Source organism: Podarcis raffonei, chromosome 2, assembly GCF_027172205.1.
Source record: "Podarcis raffonei isolate rPodRaf1 chromosome 2, rPodRaf1.pri, whole genome shotgun sequence".
NCBI classification, from domain to species: Eukaryota; Metazoa; Chordata; class Lepidosauria; order Squamata; family Lacertidae; genus Podarcis; species Podarcis raffonei.
This window is the reverse complement of record NC_070603.1, coordinates 39,100,270-39,112,383: the sequence shown is the minus strand read 5'-3', so window position 1 is coordinate 39,112,383 and position 12,114 is coordinate 39,100,270. Positions and strand designations below refer to the sequence as shown.

At 42.4% G+C, this 12,114-nt stretch overlaps 1 protein-coding gene and 1 long non-coding RNA gene across 3 annotated transcripts in view; one reads left to right on the top strand and one right to left on the bottom strand.

Annotated features, from left to right (window-relative positions):
* The window catches only part of LOC128407579 (uncharacterized), a 30,866-nt gene that overhangs the window by 1,117 nt on the left and 17,635 nt on the right, over positions 1 to 12,114 (bottom strand). Inside the window, exon 6 of the long non-coding RNA XR_008328836.1 lies at positions 1,392 to 1,559. This is a non-coding gene — a long non-coding RNA (uncharacterized LOC128407579). The remainder of the gene's footprint in view (positions 1 to 1,391; positions 1,560 to 12,114) is intronic.
* Positions 1 to 12,114, top strand: part of LOC128407573 (myosin-3) — a 32,974-nt gene that overhangs the window by 15,457 nt on the left and 5,403 nt on the right. For both annotated transcript variants that reach the window (XM_053376084.1, XM_053376083.1), the window contains 11 exons: positions 937 to 1,192; positions 2,553 to 2,795; positions 3,100 to 3,276; positions 3,835 to 3,980; positions 4,068 to 4,158; positions 5,647 to 6,036; positions 6,403 to 6,529; positions 7,921 to 8,039; positions 8,934 to 9,130; positions 9,652 to 9,835; positions 11,107 to 11,272. In XM_053376084.1, coding sequence (XP_053232059.1) covers positions 937 to 1,192; positions 2,553 to 2,795; positions 3,100 to 3,276; positions 3,835 to 3,980; positions 4,068 to 4,158; positions 5,647 to 6,036; positions 6,403 to 6,529; positions 7,921 to 8,039; positions 8,934 to 9,130; positions 9,652 to 9,835; positions 11,107 to 11,272 — 2,096 coding nt within the window. The remainder of the gene's footprint in view (positions 1 to 936; positions 1,193 to 2,552; positions 2,796 to 3,099; positions 3,277 to 3,834; positions 3,981 to 4,067; positions 4,159 to 5,646; positions 6,037 to 6,402; positions 6,530 to 7,920; positions 8,040 to 8,933; positions 9,131 to 9,651; positions 9,836 to 11,106; positions 11,273 to 12,114) is intronic.

Genomic DNA, 12,114 nt, shown 5'->3' with positions numbered 1-12,114 from the left:
TATACATAGAAATGCTGGCAAACTGAAACTAATTGCTTAAGCTGCAATCCCAACCTCACTTACCTGGCAGAAAGCACCAATGGACTTACTTCTGAGTAGCTATGGTTGGGCTACAGGTCTCTTGAAATTCTGTTAACTGTAGGTGCTAAATCAGCTTTTCAGAAGAGGGGTGATGCACACTATTTTGCTCAAGTGAAGGGAGGAGTGGGCAACCTCAGGCTTATCTGACCCTCTCCACCCATCACTGGGCCTGCTTTGCATCCTTCTGAGTGTTTTTGCCTGCCTGGAATGTGCCCTTGAACTTCAATTTGCTTTCCTGGGCGGAGAACAGGGTGTGAATGGAGAAACTAGCCTACTGCGCAATTGTAAAATTTCATTGCTCTATCTCAGGCATGTCCAACAGGTAGATCGCGATCTACTGGTGGATCACGGGGTGTTTCTGGTAGATCCTGGTGGATCTTTGGCCCCTCAGTGATCTCCCACCCCCCAAAAAAAAGAAAAGAAAAGAAAGCTAAAAACAAAGCTCAAAAACTCTGGCTCCCCCCAAAAAAGTTCCACAACTTTGGCATTCCCAAAAAAGTTCAACAACTGTGTTCCATCCAATGACAATGGGTAGATCACTGCCAGTTTTTTTATACTGTGAGTAGACTGCAGTCTATTGGGAGCTGGATGTCCCTGCTCTATCTAGTTTTGCCTCTGGCCCCATCCACCCTCTGGCATGTGGTCCCAGAAGGGAATGTAGCCACTGGGCTTAAAAGGTTTCCGCACCCCTGAGTTAAGGGAAATAAATCGTCAAGTAGTTGCATGTTCATTTAATTATTTGCAGGCGAGCCTCTTGAAATTTTGCAGTTGAAGCCTCATTAAGGAGCTCCCGAGCTTTGCTTAGGAAAACTAACTTTCCGCAATGAGTAACTCTGTGAATTGGTTCCATCACAGGGAAGCTATCTTCACCATCCAGTACAACATTCGCTCGTTCATGAACGTCAAACACTGGCCTTGGATGAAGCTGTTTTTCAAGATTAAGCCACTGCTGAGGAGTGCAGAGGCAGAGAAAGAATTCGCCAATATGAAAGAAGAGTTTAAAAAAACCAAAGAAGAACTTGCTAAATCTGAAGCCAAAAGGAAGGAACTGGAAGAGAAAATGGTCTCTTTGCTGCAAGAGAAAAATGACTTGCAGCTTCAAGTGCAGTCTGTGAGTAATTCACAAATATCTCCCCATGGTCAGTTTTAGGAAATGTGGTGCTCTAAGCAAATTATTAAATTATCACGATCTCATCAGGCCTTTCCCTCTCCTCTTCAGTTAGCTGTCCCCAGTTGAGATCTGTAGCTTGCGTCAGCCGCTTCACAGCAAGCTCCCATTAAGATCTGTACTCTGACATGCCGCTACTTACCCTGCTGCCCTTCACATCCATCTCGGGCTGTTCATGAGCTGCCTTTTTCTGCTTTGGGGCTGTTTTGCCTCGTGTCACGCTCCTTCCTATTGCTGTCATCTTGCATTTGGCTGGTCCTTCCTTTGTTTGCACCTGGCACCCTGGGCAGCAGATGACCAGTCACCTTTGCTGTAATTGAGAAGGGAATTGACCTTCCATCAGGTATTGCAGGAAAACTTGCTACAGCTAGGTTGCCTATTGGCTGGACCCTTTTCAGATCCTTCCTTCCTTCAGCCAGAACAGTTACTTATGCTAAGTTTGAAGAACAGCCAGTTAAAGTCAAATGGTAACAAAAGCAGTTGAAAAAGCTTACAAACATAGCCTTTATACTCTCTCTCTCTCTCTCACACACACACACACACACACACACAGCAACCCACCATGAATTATTCTCAGTAAACAAGAGACATTAAACAGCATACAGTCTTAGAGGTCACACTGGCACCACAAAACTCCTCCCGTCTTCTTTTGTATTGCATTTCCTTTTTGGCTATATAGGTGCAGCACAGATAATCCCATCTTGAACTAATGCTACAGTGTCACTTGCAATATATGTGTGTGTGTGTGTGTGTGTGTGTGTGTGTGAGAGAGAGAGAGAGAGAGAGAGAGAAAGTGACCACCAAATCTTGAAATCAAACACAGAGAGGGAAGAGAAGGCATAAATATAGTGGGAAGGTGGAACTGATTATGATGTTGGATCTGAATGGTCCATCTTGCAGAAAGATACGCACTAATGGGCTGAGATGCAAAGACATGCTTAGGAATTTCTATGAATTTGTGTCCAGCTGGTGTGATGTTTGTTTGTTTGTTTGTTTGTTCTCCAATCCCCTGGAACAGAAGACATCCCTCATGCCATAACAGAAATTGTCTTTGAAAACCTTCCCTCCCCTTACCAGTTTTTAAAGCAGCATGTCATGTGTGGCTGTCATTTGACAAACACAAGTCTAAAGCCACCTTGATGACCTGGAATTGGTTTGGATCCCAGTTATGGAGATAAAATGTAGAGAAGTCAAAGCTTTTAGCTGCCTTTAAAGGGGGGGAAGCAATTTAGAAAGTGGTATACTGTTATACTGCCTGATGGAGTTGAATGATAATATATATGATACATTTTTCTCTAACAAGGAAAGTGAAAGTTTGGCAGATGCTGAGGAGAGGTGTGACCAGCTGATCAAAACCAAAATCCAGCTGGAGGCAAAAATCAAGGAGCTGACGGAACGAGCGGAGGACGAAGAAGAGCTGAATGCAGAGCTGACAGCCAAGAAAAGGAAACTGGAAGATGAGTGCTCCGAACTGAAGAAAGATATTGATGACCTGGAGTTAACACTGGCTAAGGTTGAAAAAGAAAAGCATGCCACTGAAAACAAGGTAACCTTTCATATTGCCTTCAAAATGCTGTTTCCCGTACTATCTGCCAAGATACTCAATTGCCATATAAAGTTTTGAAAAATTGTCACACTTTTCACTCTCATGTTACAAACTGCTAATTTCTTATGTAAAATGGCTTCCCATCTCGTGCCTCTACCTCTGCAATTAAAGACAGTAAGTTAAGGACAAACACAAAGAGTAAGTTTACAATGATCCTATCCTTACAATGTCTGCCCTTAATCGTCCTTAATCAGTATTTCAGCTGATCTCAACACCATCAACAATCTTATGCTGTGTTTTGTAGGTGAAGAACCTAACAGAAGAAATGGCAGTTTTGGATGAAACTATTGTGAAATTAACCAAGGAGAAGAAAGCCCTCCAAGAGGCCCATCAACAAGCTCTTGATGACCTACAAGCTGAAGAAGACAAAGTTAACACTCTCACTAAAGCGAAAACCAAGCTGGAGCAGCAAGTTGATGATGTGAGACAGCTAATCCCAGTCATTCTTGAACTTTGCATGATATTTTTTCATGATGACTTACTTGCTTTGGGCTGGATTGTTATAAGCTGCCTTGAGTTATAGCTATGTAAAAAGGTGGTATACAAATGAAAATGAAACATCTCTAAGTTAATGAAGTTTGTTTTTGAGCCTGTTAATGTGCCCAAGTGGAACTTGCACATAACAGGATACAGGGTTCTCCTGCTAACATACAAGTTTCCCCCTGAATAAGCTGGTTTAAAGGTCCCTGAGTTCAGAGGAGATCCTCTGGAAGCACATCATTAGCAAAACAATAGTGGATAAGGAACACTACCCTTAGTTTGTACTGATATTTGTGTGACGATGGGGAAGGAGCATTCTGAAGGGTGTTGGGGGTTTTTTTTGCCTCCCATCTTAGCTGGAGATACAGAAATGCTCACTTTCCTGCTAGCAAATGTCCATTCTTCATACTTTGTTAATATTGAGTTTAACCCAAGGAATTAGTAATTTCCCATTATAAAAATCTCTGAGACTGGCACTAACATTAAGCTTTTGTTGCAGCTGGAAGGCTCGTTGGAACAGGAAAAGAAAATCCGCATGGATCTTGAAAGAGCTAAGAGAAAGTTGGAAGGGGACTTGAAACTTGCCCAGGAATCCATAATGGATCTAGAAAATGATAAACAGCAGCTAGAAGAAAAGCTGAAGAAGTACGGAAATCGTAAATTGTAGTTGCATATTAAAATATGTTTATGGGGTAGCTTTTTAATTAAACTGCCTCTTCAATTCCTTTATAGAAAAGACTTTGAGTACAGTCAAATGCAAAGCAAAATTGAAGACGAGCAAACTTTGGGTATCCAGCTGCAGAAGAAAATCAAAGAACTTCAGGTATAAATTGTTTTCTTCATTCTAGTATCCCAGCTCATTTTCACTTGGCAACAAGAATTAAAATGTTTGGTTATAAATAATCTTTGATATGTAAACATGATAAAATGAAACATGCCCTCCTTGTAAGACTGCTTCCAGACTTCAGCACACTTTTGTGCAGATCTACCACCCATTTGGGTAGATGCTGGTATATGCCCTTAGCACAGTAACTATGCTGAGTAAACAGGTTGTCTGGAAGCAATGAAAGACAGAAGTTTAATAGGATTAATTTGTTTCAAATATATGTTTGGTAGGACACAATGAATTAGGACCACAGTGGCTCCATTTTCAAATTGTTGTTGTTTTGAATAGTTTGTTTTCAACAGCCTCATTACATTACATTACAATCTATTTTCAAATGTGTGTCTCTGAAGCAGCTCTTCTGTGTCACTATGCTTCTCATTTCCATCCATGACCAGTACAACCCCCAACATGACTTTCTGCTAATATTTCCCAATATATCCCTGGTTTTGTCCTTTGCTCCTTGCAACTCTCTCACCCTTGATGCCAAAAGTCTCCTGATCCCTTGCACAAGGGTGTCATGTCCCATTTCGCCCCCTGAGGTGAAATAGGAAGTGCTGCCCTGCCACCGCACTGCACCTACTGAAGACCCCTTTCCTATGTCGCTGGAAATTGGCGCCAATGCCAGCATTGCTTCTCCACCAGCAGCAGTGGAGGTGTGGTGCCCGTGGGGGTGCTGCTGCAAGGGCTTCCATCACCTGAGGCAGGGGTAGGCAACCTAAGGCCTGGGGGCCAGATGTGGCCCAATCGCCTTCTAAATCCGGCCCACGGATGGTCAGGGAATCAGTGTGTTTTTACATGAGTAGAATGTGTCCTTTTATTTAAAATGCATCTCTGGGTTATTTGTGGGGCCTGCCTGGTGTTTTTACATGAGTAGAATACGAGCTTTTATTTAAAATGCATCACTGGGTTATTTGTGGGGCATAGGAATTCGTTCATTATTTTTTTTCAAAATATAGTTCGGTCCACCACGTGGTCTGAGGGACAGTGGACAAAAGTTTGCTCACCCCTGGCCTGAGGTGCCTGCTTCACTTCGCTTTATGGGCGGGCCAGCCCTGCTCTTCCATCAGCTTCACCCATTTTTCTCACTGCCCCTTTTACTTGGAATTTCCTCCCTGAAAATGTAATGTCTCTTTTTCTCCAAATCCCGCCTTCCAAATTCTCCCGTTTTACAAAGCCTTTGCCTTAACCTCTTGAATTCTTATTCCCAACTGCAGCCTTGTCCAAGTACATGTAACTGCATTTTCTCACATTTATCTTAGCATCTTCCATCTCTCCACTGCTGATTTTAGATTGTGAGCTCCTGGTCTCTCCTTTCCTTATATCTCGTTCTTTGATTTATGAACCTTTGTGAAGCAGCATCTTCACATAACCAACAACTTCATTATCAATTACTGGTAACCATAACCACTTCCTCCTCCTGTGTAGGCTCGTATTGAGGAACTGGAAGAGGAGATTGAGTCTGAGAGGGCAACTCGGGGGAAGGCAGAAAAGCAGCGGGCTGAATTGGCACGTGAACTAGAGGAAATCAGCGAGAGGCTTGAAGAAGCTGGAGGGGCTACTTCGGCCCAGATTGAAATTAACAAGAAGCGGGAAGCAGAATTCCAGAAAATGAGGCGTGACCTGGAGGAATCTGCCCTGCAGCATGAAGCTACAGTTGCAACTCTCCGCAAGAAGCATGCTGATAGTACGGCGGAGCTTGGGGAGCAAATTGATAACCTGCAACGTGTCAAACAAAAGTTGGAGAAGGAAAAGAGCGAGTGCAAAATGGAGATTGATGACCTGGCCAGCAATCTCGAGTCCGTTACCAAGTCTAAGGTATTTGAAAGTAAATTTGAGTAGTTCACAGTCCAGACTACAAAATGTACATTCTTAGCTGTGAACAAAAAGAAGAAATGTATCTCAAATATTCTGAAAAGGTGATCTTTTGCCCAGCAAGGTCTTTGAAGCAGATGATTTTTGGGCAGAAACATATAAGCCCTAGAAGGAGGCACTTGAACCAAAACTCTTTGGGCTAATTTAATAATAAACATTCATCCATTTCAGCATTTTTGAGATGTATTTTTCTTTGTTCACAATAAATTCTTCCTTTTGTGTGTGTTTCCTTTTGACTTTCTCAGTAAACACACATACATGACTGACTGCATAATGTATCCTGTTTCATTTCACTTCTTACTACCACAGGCTAATTTAGAGAAAATGTGTCGTACGTTAGAGGACCAGCTCAGTGAAATAAAAGCCAAATCTGAGGAAAACCAGAGATCAGTGACTGATCTAACAACACAGAAAGCCCGTCTGCAGGCTGAGTCAGGTAAGGAGGAAAACAGTGGGGATGCAAGATGCAAACAAGGGCCATTCCAGGGTTTTCTTTCCATCATTTGCTTCAAGGTGAACGGTTTTTATTATTTATGTTCTGTGGAATCTATGCAATGTCTCATGTTCCTGTAACACATTTTTAGTCTGTGCTTCTGAGGTTAGCTTTCAGAAGCACCAATAAAAAACACAAATCAGGCTATCATGGGGCTAAACTGTTTTAAATTCAAGTATTCTGCTGGCAGAGCACTGAGGTGATAATCTGGTGGTTGAGTGTGGAGGTAGATTTTCATTTTTTAAAGAGTATTCTTGGAACTTCAGTCTAGCTTGTTGCTGAAGTAACAAGGGAAGCTGAATAACCGGTGCAATGGCAGATGAAGAGAAAACAAAATGTTAGACTAAACCTCTGAATCCATATTGTGAATGTCAGGCTGAGCCTTGGAACATGCGGGCTAATAAAACACGGAAGGGAGTTCATCTGATGGCCATTTGTATGTTGCACAAAAGAGGGAACACAAATGACTTGCGCTTCTTCGTTTTGTGCTTCTGGTGCAACTTGCAAGCTGCTCGTTAGTGAGAAATGAGCTGCACCCACACTTCACTCACAAATATCTCACCATGGGAGCCGCTGTGCACACTTCTGCTTTGTAAGATGCACTGAACATTAAAAAAAAGAGGCATTCAAAACTGTCTCCAGCAAATTCAGAGTGAATTTCAAGCATCACTGAGCAGCAAACCCCAAGTCCAGTATAATAGGGATTAGACTTTTATGTTGGAGTGTACATGCAGGTCCTGTTTTACGACCCCAATGCATTTCCTGGAAATTGTTAGGTGTGTCTACATATAACGAGTCCACAATTTCCATTGTTTCCTATGGAAACATTTCTAACGCCGGAATTGTCTGATACCTTCCCCACCTCCATGGTTTCTTCTTGAAATGGCTGCAACTCATCAGCAAAAAAGAGACAGAGGGGAAAACTGATTTGTCCTAACTCTCCTGCTCCCTGACTTGTCCTGTTTCCCCTGCTCTCTGATTTATCCAGTCTTGCTTCCCACTCTCTGTGGTTTCTGCTTGAAAATGGCTGCTGCCAGCCAACAAAACACAAAAAACCAAGGAAGTGGGCTGTTTGGATAAGTGAATCTGTGGTGCATATAGCAAGGTTTGGGCATAATTTTGAAGTGCGGATGGTGGGACCTGTGTGTATTTTCTAGGAAGGTTCACGCCCTGCTACTTCTGGACCAGCAGATCTGTGAAAGGAAGATTGTTGCGGGGGGATAATTCTTAAAGGCATATGGTTAATAGAGCTGACACTGTGAATTAAGCCTGGGAGATTTATAGTGAACATCACCGCTATTAGCAAATTAAGAATTTGTCTTCTTTGGTCACAGGTGAACTGGCACGTCAACTTGAGGAAAGGGAGAGCATAATATCCCAGCTTTCCAGAAGCAAGCAAGCATTTACTCAGCAAATAGAAGAACTAAAGAGGCACCTGGAGGAAGAGACCAAGGTATTCATAAGTCTATACTGCTGGGGAACATTTCTCTTGATTCATTAAAAGGAATACATTAACATAGGAAGAATTTAATTTAAATTTTCAACACTTTAGTGGACACATCTGTCAGCAGGATCTCAACCCTTCCAATATGCAACACAACTGTACCATGATGAGCTGTCATTGGAACTATGTCTAAAAGTTGAGAGGGGATGTATCTGCTTATGGACTCAGCGGAAACCATGAATACATTATGCGAATTAATTATATCTCATGCTATCAGGCTAGGTTTACAGATGCACTGGGAATAACAGCACAATCCTATACAACTACTGAGTAGTAAATGGCATTCAGTTTGGTGGAGAAAATGGGTTTAGATTACAGCCCAAGACTCATTGAACTCACTCCTTAGCAGATATGCACAGAATTGTGCTCCAGTTTTTAATTTTCCTCATATCTGTCAAACAAAATACCAACTCACTATTTGTGAATATCAAGGTACCTTAAAAAAAAAATCTAAACATTTCAGGTGTAAGTATTACTGGCATAAACAAATATTTTAACTCACTCCAGATCAGTATGATACTTTCTTGTATGACACTGTCACAATTAGGTAGCCTACCACATATTACAGCAGTGAGTCTGCTGGTCTTGCAGGCGACATGATTAATTTACAGTAATCCAAGACTTGGAATACTTTCTTGGGCACTCATAAGTCTCTTCAGTACTGTAAACTGCTTGAGTTTTGTGTGAATAAAGTAGCCTCTTGCTTCATCCTGACTTCTGTCAGGGTAGCTTTACTCTGAGATTATATATGCAAAACACCACAGGCATTGTTCCAAGAGCACCAGTGTAAGAATCTATGGAATGAATTCAGTTATAAATGGATGCATGGTTTACGGTTCTTAGGCGAAGAATGCACTGGCTCATGCCTTACAATCTGCTCGCCATGACTGTGACTTGCTCCGTGAACAATATGAAGAGGAACAAGAAGCAAAGAGTGAACTCCAACGTGCCCTGTCTAAAGCCAACAGTGAAGTGGCCCAGTGGAGAACCAAATATGAGACAGATGCCATTCAACGCACAGAGGAACTGGAAGAGGCCAAGTAAGTGTTGGGGGTGAGAAGTGGCATGCTCATAAGCCATTTTCACACATTACATTCAACCACACTTTATGTTCATAACAGTAACCTATCCATGTGGGGATACCACTACAAACTGGGCACTTGGTTCCTCATTCTTAGATGAAGGGACAAACATTTATGATCTTCAGCATATATTTCAGCACGGTGGAAATCATGAAAGTGCTGGGATGTAGAGATGATAGTACCCATGTGACTGGATTTTAGTCCAATTAATTTTGTCACATTAAAGAATAAACTAGAATTTGACAACATAAATTTCTGATTAAAATCTGACACCCCACCCAAATGCCAGGAGGACTCACATTTTAATTAATGATGTTGCCAAAGTGCATAATAACCTGATTCAGAATATGAATTTACTTGGACTTGCCTATCAGTTCTACAAGCATGCAGGTGGCTAAGATACTGTAAGCTATACTGTGCTACTAAGGGCAACCTTAGTAGTTAAAGGGGCATCATCATTACAATCTGACTTCTTTAAGGAAAAAGCTTGCTCAGAGGCTTCAAGAAGCTGAAGAACAAGTTGAAGCTGTGAATTCCAAGTGTGCTTCCCTGGAGAAAACAAAGCAGAGGCTGCAATGTGAAGTGGAAGACATGATGGTGGATGTTGAGAGAGCAAATGCACTAGCAGCTGCTCTGGATAAGAAGCAAAGGAATTTTGACAAGGTGTGTTTCTCCTCTATAGTATCAGCCCTTAGATGAGAAATAGGCACTCTTCGACTCAAACTAGCAGATACACTCACTTGCTTCTGAATTTGAATCTGACTCTCACTTCTACCTACTACTACTACTACTACTACTACAATAATAATAATAATAATAATAATAATAATAATAATAATAAAATTATTACTTATACCCTGCCCACTCTGGGCAGCTTCCAACAGGGGATTAAAAATACATTAAAACATCAGTCATTAAAAAAAAAGCTTCCCTAAACAGGGCTGCCTTCAGATGTCTTCTAAACATCAGATAGTTGTTTATTCCTTTGACATCTGATGGGAGGGCGTTCCACAGGTCGGGAGCCACTACCAAGAAGGCCCTCTGCCTGGTTCCCTGTAATTTTACTTCTAATAGTGAGGGAACCGCCAGAAGGCCCTCAGCGCTGGACCTCAGTGTCCGGGCCAAACGATGGGGGTGGAGACACTTCTTCAGGTATACTGAAATATTTAAGCCCAATCTCTGATGTCAGAGGGACACCAGCAATTTGGCCCAGATTTGAGGAATGAGGGCACCATGCAGAGCTCATAGCCTGTGACCCATAGCCTTTTGTGACAGAAGGATCTTATAAATGTGTTTATTAATGGGAAACCATTCAGGTTTCCTGATTCAGGGATGCATCACTCCTGTACTTATGCCCAGCATGCTTGACATGATTTTGGGCTGTATGACTACTTTGCTATTGAGAATTGGTCTGTGATGGCTGATTCACAGTTATGTTAAGATCCCAACTTTCTTCTATCATGAAACTTGAGGCGGCACATATAGAATACCTAGGAGTTGTTCCATCCAGGCATGAACTAGAGTTGCTGCTTAACTTTAACAAGGTAGATGTGTCATGTGCTTTCTGACCATGCCCTGGGATATGCGTGTCACATACTGATGTTGCCATGATCGAGGGACATGTGCCCTGACCTTCTGCTCTGAGGTCAAGAGTGCTATTGGGTGTTTGGGGAAAAAATTGTCAGAGAATTGCTGGGGGACAGAGAGTGGTGGCTGGTGGAATTGCAGTGTATAGTTTTATCGGCCAAGGCTTCCTGTCACTTTGTTTGGATTTCCCCTGGCACAGAAAATAAAGATAGAGAACCCCCCTGTAAACTGTCACTGCCTTCTTCCCAGCGATGTCCAGAACTGCTACTGAGAAGGCTAGTTTAGCAAAGAAAAATCATAGGCAAATAAAACGGCAACTAACTAACTAAAACACAATGGATGTTAAGATTTTGGCAGAATGGAAGACCAAGTATGAGGAGAGCCAGTCAGAGCTAGAAGGTTCCTTAAAGGAGTCACGCTCCTTGAGCACTGAACTTTTCAAAATGAAGAATGCTTATGAGGAGACACTAGATCAGCTGGAAACAATCAAGCGAGAAAACAAGAACCTACAGCGTAAGTTTCCTTTTTTGGCCTTCTTTCTATTTGTTGGTTATTTTGACTCTAGCAATGAAAATTCACAGTGCAGAGGGTCTCAGGGATATGCAAGGATTGCTGACTTTTCTCTGTGCCTTTAGCAGTGGTACAACAAGCAGAAATATCCTCATCACTGCACCTCCATATCATAGAAGCTGCACTGATTCAGAAACTGTCCTTTGTGCAGAACTGTGACTAAAAATCAAGAGAAGACTAAAGCAGGTGTATATGTTCTTTGTCAGATCATAGCACATTCTAGCCTTAAGGACTTGAGTTAAAAGCGTTCAGAATTTCCAGATCTCTGCACATTCTCATTCTCGTCCTGTGATGAGAAGGCAAGGCTAACTTGATATCACTAATGGCAGTTTTCAGAATTGACTGCCCCACACAAATCTCATAAATGTCCTTAGCAAGTATTGGCAACAGCACTTGGTTGGTTTAATTTCACACAATGCATTTTTGTCCATGTGAGCAGTTCCAACTTTCTCTGGTAAAAGGTAAAGGGACCCCTGACCATTAGGTCCAGTCATGACCGACTCTGGGGTTGCGGCGCTCATCTCGCTTTATTGGCCGAGGGAGCTGGCGTACACATGCTGGTCATGTGGCCAGCATGACTAAGCCGCTTCTGGCGAACCAGAGCAGCGCACGGAAACGCCGTTTACCTTCCCGCTGGTGTGGTACCTATTTATCTACTTGCACTTTGATGTGCTTTTGAACTGCTAGGTTGGCAGGAGCAGGGACCGAGCAACAGGCGCTCACCCCGTTGCGGGGATTCGAACCGCCAACTTTCTGATCGGCAAGTTCTAGGCTCTGTGGTTTAA